This window comes from Psittacula echo (assembly GCF_963264785.1).
Source record: "Psittacula echo genome assembly, chromosome: 1".
Lineage (NCBI taxonomy): Eukaryota > Metazoa > Chordata > Aves > Psittaciformes > Psittacidae > Psittacula > Psittacula echo.
In genome coordinates this window covers 48,772,545-48,790,510 of record NC_137735.1, presented here as the reverse complement: position 1 = coordinate 48,790,510, position 17,966 = coordinate 48,772,545, and the positions used below count along the sequence as shown (strand labels likewise).

General features: G+C 47.2%; 3 protein-coding genes across 3 annotated transcripts in view; 1 reads left to right on the top strand and 2 right to left on the bottom strand.

The window, feature by feature from the left end:
* Window positions 1-4,102: 4,102 nt before the first annotated feature.
* On the bottom strand, window positions 4,103-4,534 carry LOC308229046 (ribonuclease CL2-like; the record flags this gene model as incomplete). Its single annotated transcript, XM_080632808.1, has 1 exon — window positions 4,103-4,534. The coding sequence occupies one exon, from the start codon at window positions 4,532-4,534 to the stop codon at window positions 4,103-4,105; it is 432 nt and encodes a 143-aa protein (XP_080488934.1).
* Window positions 4,535-5,843: 1,309 nt separating this feature from the next.
* Window positions 5,844-10,532, top strand: RPS3A (ribosomal protein S3A). The gene is made up of 6 exons (XM_080638922.1): window positions 5,844-5,945; window positions 6,735-6,838; window positions 8,498-8,685; window positions 8,859-9,067; window positions 9,664-9,773; window positions 10,371-10,532. Exons 1-6 carry the CDS (start codon window positions 5,884-5,886, stop codon window positions 10,490-10,492), a joined length of 795 nt encoding a protein of 264 aa, XP_080495048.1. The 5' UTR covers window positions 5,844-5,883; the 3' UTR covers window positions 10,493-10,532.
* Window positions 10,533-16,190: 5,658 nt separating this feature from the next.
* Window positions 16,191-17,966, bottom strand: part of SH3D19 (SH3 domain containing 19) — a gene marked incomplete at both ends in the record, with an annotated part of 82,201 nt that continues 80,425 nt past the window's right edge. The window contains 2 exons of the mRNA XM_080638921.1: window positions 16,191-16,307; window positions 17,660-17,757. Coding sequence (XP_080495047.1) covers window positions 16,191-16,307; window positions 17,660-17,757 — 215 coding nt within the window. The remainder of the gene's footprint in view (window positions 16,308-17,659; window positions 17,758-17,966) is intronic.

Below are 17,966 nucleotides of genomic sequence, written 5' to 3'. Positions count from 1 at the left end.
GCTCTGCAGGACAGCACTAAAGGAGACAGGACCTGGCCATAGTATATCCAAGCTGAGCGATAACGGGGAGATAACGTGTGGGGTGAGTGGCTTGTGAAGTTTAGGCTGGGTACTCAGCAGGACTCAGGGAGTAGCCAAACATCCAACCCACATGAACCAAGGCTGGATCCATTTTGCATGCTGAGTTTCAATTTAGTGACGAACACTGATACAGGTATTGGCACAGGGCCTGCACAGCATGTGACGTTAACGTGCTCAAAATGTTTTCTCTGAAGTTTGGGCACTCAAGACTGGCTCTGGTGTTGGTTCTGGTACCCTGCAGCAGCACAGTACCAGCAGAGCAGAAGCCAACAATAGTCCTGTAGCAATTTCCGCTGTATTATTTTGAGATCTGGTGGGTGGCTTCTTGCTCTCAGGTAAACAGAAACTCTTAGCTCCATGCTTTCTTGATACTTTCGCCTATGGTAGCTCAGGCTTCTTCTGCAGCTTTGGGTCCTAGGCCAACATATGAACTGGAGAAGTCTATGAGGGTTTCTGCTGTGTAGCTGTTGTGGGGAAAGCGACACCTAAGCCTCGGATGAATGCCACAGCTGAGTGTGAGGACTTTGCTGGCTTACTCCCTCTTGCCTGTGCTGTTCTCAGCATGCCATGGGCAGCAGCCCCTCCTTTTAGCAGGCATTCTTGCCCGATGTGCCCAGAGTCCTATGCAAGAAAATAGAGGGGATGGCCCATCCCTCTTCACCATGTGGCAAGGAACACAGCTGACCCTGCACCCTGGGGCCCAAGCAGGCCACCCGCTCAGGGGGAGCAGGGATCGCAGGACATGTCTAATTGGGAACACAGTTTGGGGTCCACATGCCACAGGGACAGTGCTGAGAAGCAATTGCTGGAGGAGCACCACAGACCTATGCATCTCAGTAGCACTGCGGCGTGGGGAAAGGGGTGTCTCTTGTCTTGTGCTGCCCCTAGGCCAACTGCCAGCCCCCTTCCCTGTGCGCAGGCTCCCAGTGGTCCATGAGCACAAGAAGGGTGACAAGAGAGCTCTCTGCCAGTGCCTGCTATCCCCATGGAGGACAAATTCCTAGGAGCTGGGCACAGTTGCTGACTGATGCATCTGTGGCACAGATGAGTTTGGTGGGGAGGTTGTGTGCTTCCTACATGAGAAGATGCTGAGATCGAAAGCCCCAAGACAAACACTGGGCAGGCAGTGGTGCTAGCAGCCCTCTTGCCCAGTGGTCTGATGACCTTACCTCCGTGCTTCGGAGCATCCCTCGAAGCTGGGAGATATCCCAGGTCCAAAAGCCAACCTGGTTCTCTGGAGATGCTGTTATATGAAATCGCTTGGTCAATAGCACTTCTCACCCTGCCAACTCTTGTGTGTAGGGACGTGCCCTGCTGGCTGCACAGATTAGCCCAGGACAGGCTCAGTTCTGCTTTGGCTCCTTGGCAAGCAGAAGCAGCATGAGGCCCTAGGAGAGAGGGGAAGGATGCTGAACTTAATGCAAGTGAGGGACCAGCCTTGGGCCCTTCCTTGAGCCAGCAGTGGCAAGGGAGGTGATTTGTTTTCAAGGCACAATCCTATTAGGAACTCGTTATTCTCTTTTGGTGTTGAGACCAAGGCCAGATGGAGACAGATCTTCTTGTACCTCCCAAGGTTTTGGGACATTTACAATAGGGACTGACATCACTGGAGACCATCCCCTGTGCTGGTTCCCTTCAACCTCATGCCAAAGCTCCTGAGACAAGAGATATGCAGCTCCAAGGACCATGCACAGTAGCCAGTAACGGGGAAAAAGGACTAGGGCTGCATGCTGTTCCCCTTCCATCCCGTTTCACATGATATGCAAGCTGCAAAGAGAGCCAGCTCTTGTCCTGGCATCTCCTTCAGGAGGATGCTTTTCTGATCCTTTTTATGAAGCCAGGAGATCGACTGGTGCTTTGCCTCATAGACAGAGTACCTGGGTATGATCTGCATTGCCACTGGCTGCTGGAAAGAGTAGATGTCTTAGCACTGCCAGGATGATCCTGATTCTCTTGTGACTGAGGTTTTTTTCCCTTTAGCCTTCACAAAGAACAGACACTAACATATGCTGAAGAAGCAATGTTGCTTCTTGGAGGAAAACACAGCAGAGGGGTGAACTAACAGCACAATAATGGGATGGGATGGGATGGGATGGGATGTGTGGCAGGGGTGGAGCTGCTCTTCAGGCAAAGGCGAGATGCCAGGAACAACCCAGACTTTCCAGCACAAGCAGGTAGACCCAGCGTGCAGTGCATCCCAGAACTGGCAATGCTGCTCTGCAACTGCTGCTCAGAGCTGACTCCCCAGTGTGGGTGCTTCCGTGTCTCCCATGCTCTTTGGAGCCTGCAGTGCAAAGCTCATAGGGTAAATCACAGTGGTGATATTTTAATCTCTCTGTGTCAAGATGACCTGAGCTGACAGGGAATGGGAGGAGAGGCTGGAGTCCTCCTCCAACCCTTTGAGAATGAAGGTAGAAAGAAACAGAGCAGCAATCAAATCCTTGTACTTGCAGAGACCCCAAGCATTTCCTCCTGAAAGGCTCAGCCCATCCAACTCCTCCCATGTGAATCTCCTGGAGTTGCCAGGACAGGAATGCTCCAGATGCCCCAGAAATACCCCAGTTCTTCTCCAGTGTATAGGCAGTAGAGCTCTCCTCACTGGGGCAGTGCTGAGAGCTGGAGCTCACCAGTCTAAGGGCACCCTCCAAGTGCCTTTCCACGGAATTCTGAGAAGGAGCATCCGAGTTACTCAGGGCACAGGAGAAAGAGATCTCTTGGCCAGGGAGCAATTTTGAAAGGCATCAGGAAGGTCATTTCTTGCACTCCTCCTCCTCGGCTACAAGTTACGAGTGCTGCCAGCGCTTCCACTGCAGTCCTCGGGGCTCCCTCAGCAACAGGACTAGAGCAAAGAGCTGCTTTAGGCAGAATGTTGCCATCAAGTGGAGGGAGGTGGTCCTGCTCCTCTGCTCAGCGCCACTGAGACATACCTGCATTGCTGGACCCAGCGGTGGACTCCCCAGTACAAGAGCAGACATGACCATACTGGAAAGAGTCCAGCAAAGGGCTGATGATGGTGGGGGCACTGGAGCGTCTCTGATAAGAGGAAAGGCTGAAAGAGCTCAGACTGTTCTCCCTGGAGAAGGCTCAGGTAGGGGAGCTTACCAATATACTGGTAAGTACTGATGGGGAGGAATGGAGAAGGGAGCCACACTGTGCTTAGTGATGCCCAGTGGCAGGACAAGCGGTGATGAACATAAATTGAAACACACGAAATCCCATCCAAACCCAAGCAAATACTTGTGTATGCATGTGCATGCAGAGTGTGTGCTGTGCGTATGTGCTTCTGTATTGTGTGTGTAGAAGTGTATGTTGTGTGTATGTTTTGTGTTGTGAGGCTGCTGTGCATTTATGTGTGTTGTGTGCACAGTGTATGTTGTGTGTGCATGTGTGGTGGTTTTGTGTGTCCAGTGTTCGTCGGGTGGTGGTTCAGGGTGCTTGGCTCCATGGGAGTGCCAAGGCGGCCTAAGAGCAGCCTCAGCCCCAGAGAGGCCCCAGATAGGGTCAGAGGCATGTAGGAGAGGGAAATGTGGGGCATACGAGGGTTTACGGGGCATTGGGGAAGCTGAGGGTACCCAGTGGGTTATGAGGCATACAGGAGGTTGGAAGATCCTGCAGGAGCTATGGAGCATCCAAGAAAAGCAATGTGACACCCAAAGGGTCAGGATACCACAGGAGAGTTTGGTGCACATCCAGGGCATCAGGAAGACCCTGGGGGGTGTGATGAGGCACCCATGGGAGCTGTGGAGCACCCACAAAAGGGAGATCTATGGGGCACAGGAGACGTTGGAGGCACCCTAAGGGGCTATGGGACACCCAAGAGGTTGGAAAAGCTCAGGTTTTTATGAGGCACATGGGGAGCCACGTCCACCTTGGACAGCATTGGGAGCACCCAGAGAGGGGTAGGATCGCAGGGTCCCCCAGAAGCTGATGCCAGAGCCCAGGCCTGTGGCATCTCCTTTATTGCAGGCCTTAACAGAGCCTCCAGTGGGAGGGAGAATCCACATTCCCCCCATGTCAAGCCTCACTGGGGAGGAGCATAGGTGCCAGCGAGGTGCACGGGCAGCCCATCACGGCAGGAGACACGCACGTGGTGCTGGACCTGCAATGCCCGGTAGGAGCACGGGGGCCGGTTGTTCCCCCCGCGCAGGCGGCAGGCTGTGATGCCCATGGGCATCGGGGTGCTGTGGAATCCCGCTGCATCAGGCGCCTGCGTGCAGGCAGCCACCAGCTCCTCGGCCGGAGCGTGCACGAAGGTGTTGGAGGGCTTGCAGGGCCGGCCGGCCGCCGTCACCTGCCGCCGCGCCAGCATGGTCTCGCAGTAGCGGTGTGCCGAGAGCGGGGATGTCCGGGGATGGTCCACGTGCTGCCGCAGGAACTTCTCATAGCGGGTCTCACCCACCGCTCCTGACAGTGCTGCCAGCACCAGGGCCATGCATAGAGCCCAGCCCGCCATTGGCACCTTTGGGAAGTGGGGTCAGGGACATCAGGACTGCTGGAATCCCGACTGGAAACCCCATGCTGGGTGCTCGATTCCTTTACAGGTTCCCCCTCCCATACACCTGGTTTCCTTACAAATCCCTTCAAAATACATGTGGACCCCCCCTGGACACCTGGGCTTATGTGTGGATTCCACCTGGATGCCTGGGTCCCCTACAGAACACCCCATGGACACCTGAGTCCCCTACAGTCCTCCACTCCCCAGAAGCTTGTGTTCCCCATGGATCCCCCCTGAACCCCTATAGATCCACCCCCTACCCCAGCACCTGGATCCCCTACATATCCACCCTTCCCCATTGGATACTTGGGCTCCTCACAGTGCCCTCCCGCAGACACTCTGGTCCCCTGCACATCCCTCACGCGCACCTGTGTGTGTGCCTCAGTTTCCCTTATGGCCTTGGGGTCTCCGGGATCCCTCCCACTCCTCTGCACCTCTTTTATACTGGGCCCAACGGGCAAGGATCCAGGAGGAGGAGCAGGACAAAGAGCAAGGTCCAGCGGATCTATGCGGGCAGCCAGGAGAGGCCCCACTCCGCCTGGTGCCCTCCCCCAAGGTCATTAGGCAGTCATTAACGAAGCACATAACTGGCTGCGGAAGTCCCCTGGGATGCCCCCCGCCCATGCTGCTCTGGACCGTGCATTTGGCCTTGGCCACGTGTCCCATAGAGGGGCAGGACACCTTGGTCCCCTTGTGTGCCCGAAGAGGTACTCGGTTCCCCGGAGAGGCAGTATGTCAGCATCACCTCCGGGACAGCTGTCAGATGCTCCTGCCCCTCGTGCACGATGTGGTATGTCCATGGCTGCCCTGCAGTGCTTCAGGAGCTCTGTCCCTTCCCCCTGTGCCCCTCGGAAGTGCCCCACCATTACCTCACATGGTCCTCGCTGCTCCACTGAGGCAGGAACTAGCAATGAGACCCTTTCCCTCGACCGTCAGGGAGAGCCTCATGGAGTTGCATAGAGCGCGCATCTCCTCCAGAGGGAGAGGCACCACTCTTCCCAAAAGAGCTGGAAAAGCTCTAAGACCAGCCATGATGAACGCGGAGAGTGCCCTGCCCTGTAGTGACATCTCTACGGCTCTAGGGTCTCTCAAGGCGGAAGAACAAGCTTAGCTGCCCCGCAGCTACCGCATCCCCGCCCCACCCTCCCACCTTCCCCCTCCACCCCCTACCCCCCGCACCGTTGGTCCCGTCCCGCAGTGGTACGTCCCGGAGAGGAGCAGCAAAGTTCTCGCGAGAGAGCAGCCGCACTCTCGTACAATCCCGCGCGATCTGGTGGTTCCGGTCTTTTCGTGGCCAGGGCGGGACCATGGCGGTCGGCAAGAACAAGCGGCTCACCAAGGGTGGCAAGAAAGGCGCCAAGAAGAAAGTGTAAGGGCGGCCGGGACGGGGTGGCACGGGGCTCGGGGGCACCGGGCAGGACGTCGCGGCGGCGGGATGCCGCGGATGCGGGGCGGATGGCGGCGGCCGGGAGCGGGCCGCTGCTGTCATGGCGGCGGCCGTGCGCGGGCCTCGCTGCATGGCAGCGGGAAGGGAGGTGAGGGCTGGGGACCACTGTGGGAGCGCGGGTCCCGGCCGAGCTGGGTGTCCCGTAGTCCCGCAATGTGCCCGGTGCGGGGAGCGCTCCCGGCGAGTGGGAGGGCAGTGTCAGGGCTGTGCCCCGTTTCCGGCACCGGTCTATGCCCAGGCTAGGGTGCTGCGAGCTGGGTACCCAGGCCTAGTGGATGCAGCGTGGTTTGCTTGCTGTGGAAGCAGGAGCTCCCGAGTGGTGGTGATGGTACACGCTTCGTTGTATGTGGTGTATTTTGACTGCAGAAGTCAAGTAATGAAATGAGGTATTCGTAGGGAAGTTAAAAAGCCTGTATCGCTTCTGAGCAGTAGCTGGAATTGTAGCGCTGTATAGCTTGTCATTTCAGCTTCATGACGTTTCTGCAGTTCCGTCTTTCTGAAGTAAACTGAATGCTGCCCCCCTGTAGTGGGTAGTGCTGTCACTAGTCACATACTTGCCATCCTGTTCATGTTAAACTAAACTTGAAAGCACAAAGTGTTGCCATTTTCATTCCCATTTCACAAGGCATATGGGGAGGATGTTCTTACTCAGCCCAGTTTCATTTAAGAAAAGTCAGTAAAACGAATCTTGTCTGCTTTATTTAAATTAAGGGTTGATCCTTTCTCCAAAAAGGACTGGTATGATGTCAAAGCACCAGCAATGTTTAACATCCGAAACATCGGGAAGACTCTCGTCACCAGGACTCAAGGAACTAGTGAGTAGTGGGGCTTTATGCAGTAAAGGGAGAAGTGTTTGTTCCGTGCGCTGGCTCCAAGTGAGAATTAAAGAACTGCTGACAAATAGTTTTTACTCATATTGTTATAAACCTGGAAGTTCAAAAATAAGATGAAAGGCTTAATTGCTTGATTTGAATGAGTTTTCTGAAGTTGGCAGAGCGTTTAAATAAATAAGCTTGGTTGCAGGGATGTTAATACAGTGGGCTCCTTGCTTGTCCAGGAGTACCAGAATGCGGCTAGGGTACAGAAGGACACACCTGAAGTTTCTTATGAACTGGTGCTGGGGTAACCTGATGAGATGAGTTTGAGGGATGTCAGGAACTAAGGAGTCATTCAGATTATAAGAGGCAGATGTGGAGACTGGTATAAAAGAGTACTGTGTGCAGTTCTGGTATCCTAAAAATAAGAAAAGGGCATGGAGCTGTTGGAACAAGTCCAGAGGAGAAAGATCGGGGCTGCAGCACCTCCCTTCTGAAGATAGGCTGAGTAAGTTGGGGCTGTTCAGTCTGGAGAAGACAAGGCTGTGTGGAGGCCTCATAGCAGCCTTCAGTATGAAGAGGGCCTATAAGGATGGTGGGGCGGGACTCTTCATTAAGGACTGTAGTGAATAGTCGTTTAGGTATAGGTAATAGGTTTAAACTGAAACTGGGGAAGTTCAGGATAGATACAAGGAAGAAGTTCTTTACTGTGAGGGTGGTGAGGCACTGGAACAGGCTGTCCAAACAAGTGGTAAATGCTCCATCCCTGGTGGTGTTCAAGGCCAGGTTGGACAGAGCCTTGGGCGATAAGGACGTGTGAGGTGTCCCTGCCCATCGCAGGGGGGCTGGAACTAGATGTTCTTAAGGTCCTTTCCAAGCCTAACTATTCTATGATTCCATAAAGACCATCATGTTTGAAGAGACTGAAATGTGAAACTTACAGGTAAAGTGATCTCTAGAGCTGGAATTGCTAACTTCATGGGAGCACAGGTACATGTGTCACTGAATAGTGAAGGCTTTTTGTGTGGTCTGGCATACCTCAGGAAAGGGGAGCATCTGTTAGAAATGCAGGGTGATCCACATAAGAGGCATCAGTATTTTTGGAAGGTCAGCTGTGTAGAATGGTTAAATAGTTGCATTATACTATTCTAGTTTCACTTAAAGTTACAAAGATGAGCATTATTTTCAACTGTATACATGTGAAGTAAAAAAGAGTCATTGTAAACCAAGCATGAGTCGGCCAGTGTTAAAATGGTTAGTTGTTAGAGCTGTACTCAAGATGGTTGTTGCTGATTTAGCTCTGCCGAGCACATGCTTCTCTTTTTGTTATTGTTCATAATTTCCAAATACTTTGTAACCACTTCCATTTAAAAATACCACCAACCCCAAAGCTATTACGTATCCTGGGATCTGCTGTGTACTGGTATTTGTGTTTAGTGCCTGATACAATTACCCTAAAAAGATTCCTCACCAAGTTAACAAAATACATTATTTGGTTCTAGGAGTTGAATTGATCTTGGTCAAGAGGCATATGAACTTCAGAGCTGTGAAGCTAGTGGCATCCCTTACTGTTAGAAACCATAAAATGGAAATTCAGTATTTGATTTGAATAATGTGTTTCTAATGTTAATGAAAGGTTTTCTTTGTTTCGTAACACAGAAATTGCCTCTGATGGGCTGAAGGGTCGCGTATTTGAAGTGAGCCTGGCTGATCTGCAGAATGATGAGGTTGCCTTCCGTAAATTTAAGCTGGTAACTGAGGACGTTCAGGGCAAAAATTGTCTGACCAACTTCCATGGAATGGACCTCACCAGGGATAAAATGTGCTCCATGGTCAAAAAGTGGCAGGTGTGTAAAGCGTGAGGTCTGCCTTGCTGTCAGTGCCTCAGGGAAAGGAGGCAGCCACTGATGCATGTACAGCAGCATTTGCAGTGGCAGCAGCAGATGTTAGTGAATGTCAGGTGGGTCGTGTTGAGAAACCTGTCCGTCATGTTGATGGTAAATGACTGTTTCTCTTTTAGACGATGATTGAAGCCCATGTAGATGTCAAAACGACCGATGGTTACCTGCTGCGCCTCTTCTGCGTGGGTTTCACAAAGAAGCGCAATAACCAAATCCGCAAGACCTCGTATGCCCAGCATCAGCAGGTGCGGCAGATCCGCAAGAAGATGATGGAAATCATGACCCGAGAGGTCCAAACCAATGACCTGAAAGAAGTTGTCAATAAGCTGTAAGCTCTGCCTCTGTTTTATTGGGTTTTTCTCCCTTATAGTTTACATGGTTACTTGTTGGCCAGTTTCCCCTGGGTACTTGGGGATTGCAGGTGCTTCACATAGTGTTTAGCAGGGATCAGGCAAAGTGCCTCTCATGTTGAAAACCCAGCACACTGTTCTTTTCGAATACTGAATCTCTACACAGTATTTGGCTTCCATCAACCGTCATAAATAAGTTTGCATAAATGTAGAATTAGGCCCTCCTGAGGTTTTTCTGTTCATGTTTCTACAGACTAAAATTGTAACTGATCAGTTGAGGCTGTGAATGTTCTGGGTTCTTCTGATAGAAGGACGTTCTCTAAAGTGTAGTTTTTGCTTCCAGAAGTTGCACATTCACTCTCAACATGAGCATGCTTATACTGTATTTCTTCTAATACTGCAAGGAAAATGTTTTGGAATCTAAATGTACTTAAAGAACAGAGTGAAGGTAGTATTGACGATAGAGGCTTCTGCAGAATATTATGTATGCTTAAGAATTCTTTTAAGCCTGTGCTGTTGAAGAAGCAGGAACAGTGTTTAATGTTTTTGGGCTGCTGTCCTCTTGATTCCTCAGGATCCCAGACAGTATTGGCAAAGATATAGAGAAGGCGTGTCAGTCCATTTACCCACTTCACGATGTCTATGTCCGCAAGGTTAAGATGCTGAAGAAGCCCAAGTTCGAACGTAAGTCAGTTACTGCAGACCTCGATGCTCTTAGAGGAGGAGGTGGGAAGCTGTTAGTTAAAAACGCATTTGCTCTTGGAGAATATGTTAAAGCAGCATCATAGGCTTCAATAGCTTCTTTACTACTAGTAAAGAAGCGTGGCCTTCTAGTCCAGTGTTTGGCTTTCAGACTTGAGAGCCAAGCAGGATTCCTGCACTTCAGAGCTTTTTGTATTCTTGCCTGAAACTGCTGCTGAATGCTTAAAGGCTTTGGCTTGGGAATGAGTGATGACAAAATGTTTCGGTCCCAAATGACATGGAATGATTCTATCTTCCCATTTTCTGACATTCCCATATAATGCAGCAGCCTGTTGTTGACTTTACCTCTTCCTTTAAAGTTTAATTTGCAATTTCACGGTGTAGCACTTCCTTCCCTGCTTGTTTTTGTTTGACTGTCAGTTACTGCAGCAGCACCTCCTTGCGTGAGCCTTCTGGAGTGGCCTTGATCATGCCCCCATTGAATCTTCTGGTGGTTTAATTTGTATCTGATGAGCAATTCAGTAATTTAAAACTATTTGAATATGTGCATCTCTCACTGTTTATAACACTTCTTTCTAGTGGGCAAGCTGATGGAGCTGCATGGAGAAGGTGGTGGTGCTGGCAAACCCTCTGGGGACGAGGCAGGCACTAAAGTAGAGCGAGCTGACGGATACGAGCCACCCGTGCAAGAATCTGTCTGAAACTGAAAATGGATGGAAAATAAAAGTTCTAATATACAGAGCTATTGCTTGGTTGCTTGTATTGCTGCTAGACCAAGTTGGCACTGGGTGTGTGCACGGGATTTTCATCAGGTAAAACCCATTGCCTTAATTTAAGTAAAAAACCCTAAACTTCTGGAGATCTGCTTTTCATGACTGGTGGTGTGAGACGGGTAGAAGAAAGCAGACTGTCCTTCTTGAAAGGAGGGAAGTACAATACTAAGGGTTCTGAATGCTGGGGTTTCCCAGGAATTTTGGTCCTCGCAAAAGAAGTCTTGTGGGCATGTGCAGAGGTTGCTGTGGTAATAGGTGCATCAAGGAGGAGCATTGTGCAGGGAAATAGGAGTGCCACACAGGGAAACCTGTTGTTTCTGGGAGTTTAATACAGGGAAGTTTTGGGGATTTACCCATACTGCTTCCTTGAGAATCATGAATGTTTAAGCTTGGTGGCAGTTTGATATGACCTCTCATGGGATAGACTTGGTCTCTGAAAGTCAAAAGGTGTCAAATAAATCTATTTGATAGGGAAGCAGGGTTTTGGGCAGTGCAGAATATGCTCAGGAGCAGGGTTGTGTGTTCAGCCTCTGTGAAAACTGAAGGGTAGGTGTAATCACAGTTAAAAAACCCATGAAACTTGAGGGGGAAGAATTCTGCCATGAAATGGCAAAAGTCAATGTTCAGAACATAAAGCAACTGAAGTGATTTGCTGAGTAATTCTGAGTGCTTTTGCCATCATCCGGTGGCATTTTTGCTGCTTGTTTGGCTTATGCAGGCTTAAAAACTGAAAGCGTGTGTATTTCTGGCTGAGTATTGCGCACTGTGGGCATGTTTTGATTAGAATTGGGCAGCAAACCTAAACCTGTGCTGTTAAATTGGTTGGAAGTTTGTGATTTGAAATCTGAGAATAAAACGGTTTTGACCTGTCTGGGAAGGTCTCTGAGGTAGTGGTAGCTCTTGCAGTCAGCTCTGAAATAGCTTTGGACAAGAAATGAAGGAAAGTAATGAAATGCTACTGTTGCAACAAAGATACTAGGGGGACTTAAGAGTGCCACCCGTGAGGGCTGTACTCTTCCATGTTGGGGACTTCTGTCTTTTCCTGGTTGATAATTCTAGTATGGAGCAAATTGTGGGCAAAATGAAAATATGTTTCGTAATTTATTTGGGAGACTGCAGAGATGGGATGTCATGTTGTGATTCCAAGTTGATGTTTTAATAGGGGGAATGATATTAAAACAGCCCATGACTTACTACTCAGGTAACCATCTTTTTGGACTGTAAATGCAGGCCTGCTCATCCTGCTTTTTAGTTTGTGAAGTGGAAGTGTAGTGAGTCTGTGAAACTGTCACGATGCTGAAACAGGCAGAAGGAATGGTGCCACTTTGAATCTGCTTTACTCTTTCCATCTGTAGTGTTCAGGCAGATGTCATTCTCCTCCAAGAGTCCCACACAGTTAAATTTTGGAAGCCATATATTACACCAAATGTCTCTGCTTCCCAACAAAAATGAGCATTTTTCACTGGAGTTGGAAAACTGATTTAGCACAGGTGGTGGGATTGGTAATCTTTGAACCTACTGCAGTAAGTTTCAGTGCAGGTGTGTACATATGTATCTGCATCAGAGTAATATCTGTCTGCTTTCTAGTAATGGACATGTGCTGCCTGTGCTGTCTCCGCTTGGCAGTAGTTCCACCAAATAAATCCAAAGGGACTACAGGTGGCCTGTACCCTCTGGACTAGAAAAGTTAGAATCTGAAGGAGTAATTTCTGAGAACTTGTGCCTTTTATCTTGCTACTTTTTCCTTCAGCTGTATGTCCGAGGAGTGTACATTGCAAAAAGGTTACTTCAAGAGGATCTGGGGAAAGAACAAGAACTTGCTTTATTCATGTTGGTTTTAATTTGTATTTTGGAACAGCAGTCTGCTGGCATTACCATGTAGGCACTGTGGGTAAATGTATGCATTACAGCATGAGTTCAGACAGGGCAGAAGTAAGCAGGAAGGAGAGTTTTGTGCATCCTCTGTATTCTTTGTACAAATACCAGCTGAAAAAGCATATATGAATAGGAGCAATCAGCAGAGCATGCCTGAGGAACTGCTCATCAGCCCAGGGTCAGCCTGTGCATTCATCTCAAAATGATCTTGCCATGGTGAGTAATGCTTCACTCTTGTGTGATAACCTGCAATGACAGCTGGTTGCTGCAGGTAGCAAATACAGACTGCTGCAGGTCGTAAGTGTGAAACACACCTGAGTCTGAGGGCTGGAATAAACTGTGTTACAGCCATCATGATTCTCTGAGAGGTCTGGACCACTTGCAAAGTGATTGTTGGTTTGGGGGTGGGTTGTTAAGATTAGGTTTTTTTGTTTGGGGTTTTTGTTGCTGTTGGGTTTAAGCAGAATGAGATCCATAAAACTTGTGGAAAGCTCAGGGCTCACCAACTGCAATGCCATTGTGACTTAATTATAAAAATTTTATTGGTTAAATACATTCTTAATTTACAGAGGTACCATAACAAGTTTACTGGACTTAACAAAGATTTATTGAGGACACTTAATTGTACACATAACACAGATGTCTTCCTGAAGCTATCTCCAGAGGGTAGGTCAAACAGAAAAGGTTTTTGATAAATGAGGCTTTTACTATCATACTAATGTATGTGGGGTCTAGCAGAATTTCAAGGCTACAGCTGAAATTTGCTACTATATTGCAGATAGGATTTGTGCTCCACCTCATTCTCCCTTCTTTTTTGCAGATTCTGTACTGTACACCTTAGGAATTTCACGTTACCATCAGTATGCAGCTTCATGGTGACATGAGGAATCAGTCTTAAGAAAATCCCTTCCTGTAAAAGCCGAGCATGGAACTTGTTTCGGTTTTAAGAGCTAGGTTGTAGTAGCTGCCTGCAGTAATGCAAGCAGCCTTTAGGTGGCACTCCTTGCTCTGAAGATAAGGCTTTGCTGCTCTTCCTGCCCTGCATGATAGGGAGGAGGCGGTTCAAATAAAGCAGTGGCTTAAGTCAGGCACCGACTTTAAAACATTCAGTGGAAATTACAAAAAAAAAAAACCCGGTCAATACAGAGTTATAAAAAAGGGGAAGAGGAAATTGAAAAAAAAAAAAAAAAATAGAAAAAGTCAGTTCTACTTTTGAGACTTGTATCAAAATCTTAGAAAACTGCCAGACAAACAGTAAGTAAACATCATACACTTCAGCCTCATCCACCACGCAGTGATGTGGTGGGTCTTGGGAGGACCTGGATATTGTGTTGGTGTGGGCTCTGCTTGGTTCTGCTGTTCTCCTCACACTGAGATCACTGGAGAGTCAGGGACTACAGTGGCCCAGGTCGTGGTGGAAGAAGCCTGTTCTCAGCAGGGTGACCCACTCAAAGCTTGGGGTTGAAAAGCCTTCAGTGGGCTTGCAGGAGTCAGGCAAGCTAGACAGCTTTGTGTTTCCTTGGATTTCTCTAGATAGAGATGGCTGTTTTATTGGAGTAAACAACAAGAACCTTTAAATCTCCTGGCAGGATAGCTTGGGGGGAGTGGGAAAGGTTGTCCTTGGTGGATTTACTTACACTGAAGTTTGATTCCACAGGAGTTCTGGACAGGCTTGCTAGGGATGTTAAAACTGAATAATAAGTATACAAATTGTCATGTGCTATTCTAGAAAGATGGGAACATGATTTATAATTGTTTCTATGTTAATCCCGTTAATGAAAGCAGAAATCCAGTTTCTGCTTAATTAAAACTGATCTGCCTCCCCCAGTTGTGTGAATGGTATTGCTGCAGTTTAAATACACAACATTTCACATTCATGAAGCTTCTAGAGAAATAAAAAAAGGAGTACTAAGGTCTATGTCTGTATTTGCACGTACTGTGGCATAACTATGATTGATTGTGCAGAGTAAACTGGTGCTGAGGCCCTCATGCCTGTGCTACATGTTCCTTGGGCTCACTTAGCCTGTTCCCTGCTGTGGGGGAGTCCTGTGCCTGCTGTGATGGTAATCAAAGTGCAGAGCACAGGGAGGGGAGGGTTGTCCTCACCAGTTTGCTTAGATACTAAATTAAACGCACCCCGATCTTTGGCAGCAGCAGGTACTTGTCATAATACTACACCTCCCATTGGTAAAGTTGTAGGCAGGTATGTGACTAAGTTAAAAGCATCTCGGGATCAGTCACGATGCCTCTAGTTTCCAGTCTCCATTCACCACTCAACTGTTGGCCCTTTTGCAACATGATCTTCCAGACCCACAAGAATATCCTGTAAGAGTATCCCAATACCTAGTGACCTGCATCTCTTCTGCAGTAAAGACTCGTGCTTACAGTTTACTGGTTCCTTTTTGCCATAAAAAAGTGCTGCAATACAGTGAGCAATGCAAGAGCCAACTGCAGGGTAGTGTTTTCTACTGCAGTTTATCAAAATGTGTTCAACTATTTTGTCAGAAGCCAGGTGTTGCAGAAAAGGAATTTATAGGAACTTCTGGTAATAACATGAAGTTACCTCAGCCATGTCTCCCTTAGTTTGTTGTTCAAGTCACACTGCTGCTTTTCACTAAATGACTTTGCTTGAAGTAACCTCTTGCCAGGCGTGTTTTCCTTAAGGCCTCAACAGACCATTTATAATGATGCTCAGTATAGTCGGTATGTGGTAACAAACTGGAAACTAATCCCATGTCTGCTGAAAGCTAAAACCAAGGCTGTATAATATTCTTCATGTTAAGGACAGGAATGGTGTTACTGAAGTATGTTCCAGTTCTTGAGTGGCAAGTGAAATGCAGGCTAAGCAAAGACTGGCTTTCCACTTTACACGAAGGGGGTGGAGGGGTAAATAGTTGGAATAGTGCAGCTACTGCATGGAGAGGGTCTGAGAAAGCTCAATAAATGCTGTCTGTCACAACTAACTGCAGCTGGGAAAGAAGGGCACAATGGTGCTTGAAGAACAGTGGGCAGTAGGAAAATGTAAACCTATATCTGGAAAGGATTTTGGGGGAAGGAGGTCTAAGATGATTCACACCAATTTGAACATTATTCATTGAGAAGCAAAATACTTAAAATTTTTACTTTTGTGATCTTCCTGTATGAGCAGCTTGGGCTAATAAGAATATTACACAAGGATTTGCTTTGAGTCTTCCCTCTCACCTGAATTAGATTTGATATTTTTCTGCTATGATGTATCAGTTATCTTCCTTATCCTCTAAGCCATAAAACAAGCAGATTCTACTGCTAATGTGGAAGCCAAGCAGTAATGAAACCTGAATATCAAACTTGATCTACATACTGACTTCTGTAATTAGATCTTAAAAAACAGGTTTTAAATTTGGATTTAAAAAAGATTTGAAAGAAGCCTGACGAAGCTTTATGCAGACTTTGTGCATGATAAATATAATACCAGATAGTAAATGTACTAGAATGCTATTTTAAGTTAAAATGGTGTTGCACCACAGTATTTCCCTAGTTGGAAACCACTAAAAACCCTGCTTGTATTTGCTCTTGGAGCATTCATGAAGCTTGACTATATACACTGTCACAAAAGACTCCAATTCTCTTATTTGACTTCAAGATACTAGTATGACTGTCTAGAAAAAGTAGTGCAAAACATTGATAGTCAAAACACACTGATGTCTTTGCTGTGCCTTTAGGATAGAAAACATTCTCTCCTGTGTGCAGGGAGTACAAAGAGAAGCAACACTCATGGTGCTTTTAAAATCTGAACAAAGTTCTTGGGAAACATCCCAGACTTTCCTTGTATCTCTCCACTCATCCAGTCCTCGTCCACAGATTCCAGCTCTGTTATTATCTCACCTGCCTGTAAGAGAAGGAGTAATGTGATCCTGTGCAGCTTACCCTGCAATGCCAACACATGCATAGCTGATGTACTCAGAAGTAAGTAATACCAATCAAATAGAAGTAGGATACGGCCAGTCTCTTCTATTGGTTGTATCTCTGAGATTGTTTGTCCAAACCAGCTGAAGCTTCTTTTAGGGTAAATACTTGTCTATACTGAAAAAGCACTGCTGGGTAACTTCTTGTGTTGCTGAAGCTCTCCAGGCAGGTAGGTACATAAGACAGTTGTCTCACAGGTTCCCTGCCCCACTTGTTATTTGTGTGTTTCCCTGCTGTTATTAGGGTTTCTTTTCTGAAAACACTTCAGCTTTTTTTTCTCTTTCCCTTCTTTTTCCTTCTTTCAATTTAGTCCCAGTATTTCCCAGCACTTGGAAAGTTTCCAGAGGAAAGTGTCCTCTTCCCAGAAGGAAAACAATCATCTAAGTATCTCAGTGTGCCTGTTTAAAATAATCTGCAGCTCCTGTGTGTTTCATCCTTCCGCCTGTTTTCATCATCTCATGCCATACCCTTCATCTGAGGTACTGTCATGGCCCTGGCCTTTCTGCCAGTACCTCTGTTCCCCTTTTCTGCTTTAAAAAAACATCTCTCCTTTCAGCATTGCAAGCAGCTAGAGCCAAAACTTATTATTTTGCTATTTTAGAAGGGAAAATAGCATGTTCCAGCTGATACGCAAAATTTTGGGCCTGCTGTATAAGTCTCTTGTTTCTCAGAAACTTGCTTTTGAGGACGCAGTTAGCTAAATCATGACTTTGAATCCACAAGGGCATGCTCACTGTTTCTTGTTCATGCTTCTTAACACTATCTGGGCATCCACCAAGTATTTAATTTCTCCCCTTGTTCCTTTGACAACTTTGTATTGTGCTGCCCAACTTAGATTTTGCTGTACTAGGTGTCTCTTAGAGTAACTGCTGCTGTAGCACTGGCACTCTTACTATCATCCTCCTTCTTGTTGCTGTCTTTATGGTTTAAAAAGAAGATGTTCCCTTGACCATATCAACTATTCAAGAACTGAAAGTACTGCAAAATGAGGTTGGTTTGTTTCTTGTCATGTCTTCTGGATCAGAGAAGTCAGAGGAATTCTGTACCTCCTGACCTCTTTTCAATGTCTTCAGTGAAGACTGCCAATATGAAACAGAAGTGGTAAGGGCAAAAATTCGTTGAGAGGCCATTATCAAATGTGTTAATATCTATTCCTATTACACGTACTTTGTTCTTTCTTGTTCCAAACCTACTTTCACAGTGGATAAATCTTATTTTTTAGCATTCTTCAGCAGCATAAGACCTTTTGGAAAAACATCTAATAGAGGTACTTACTTTGAAGGAAAGTTCATCTTCATTTTCTCCATGAAAATCATAAAGAGCTTTGGCTTTTCCTTTCTTTCCTCCTACAGACTGTGACAGCTCTACCCTGGCTGCAGAACATGGACAAGACAAGTTATTTGGGTTCGAATGAAATAAATCTGTTTCCAGATTAGTTTTCTGTCGTTCCCATGTTTTCTCCCCACTACTGTGCTACAGGTTGTCCAGACGGTATTACTATTGCTACTTGGTAAATTCACTGTCCTACTGGAATCAAAATCTCTACTGCCATCAGTTCATTTTACAGTACTAACACATTCTC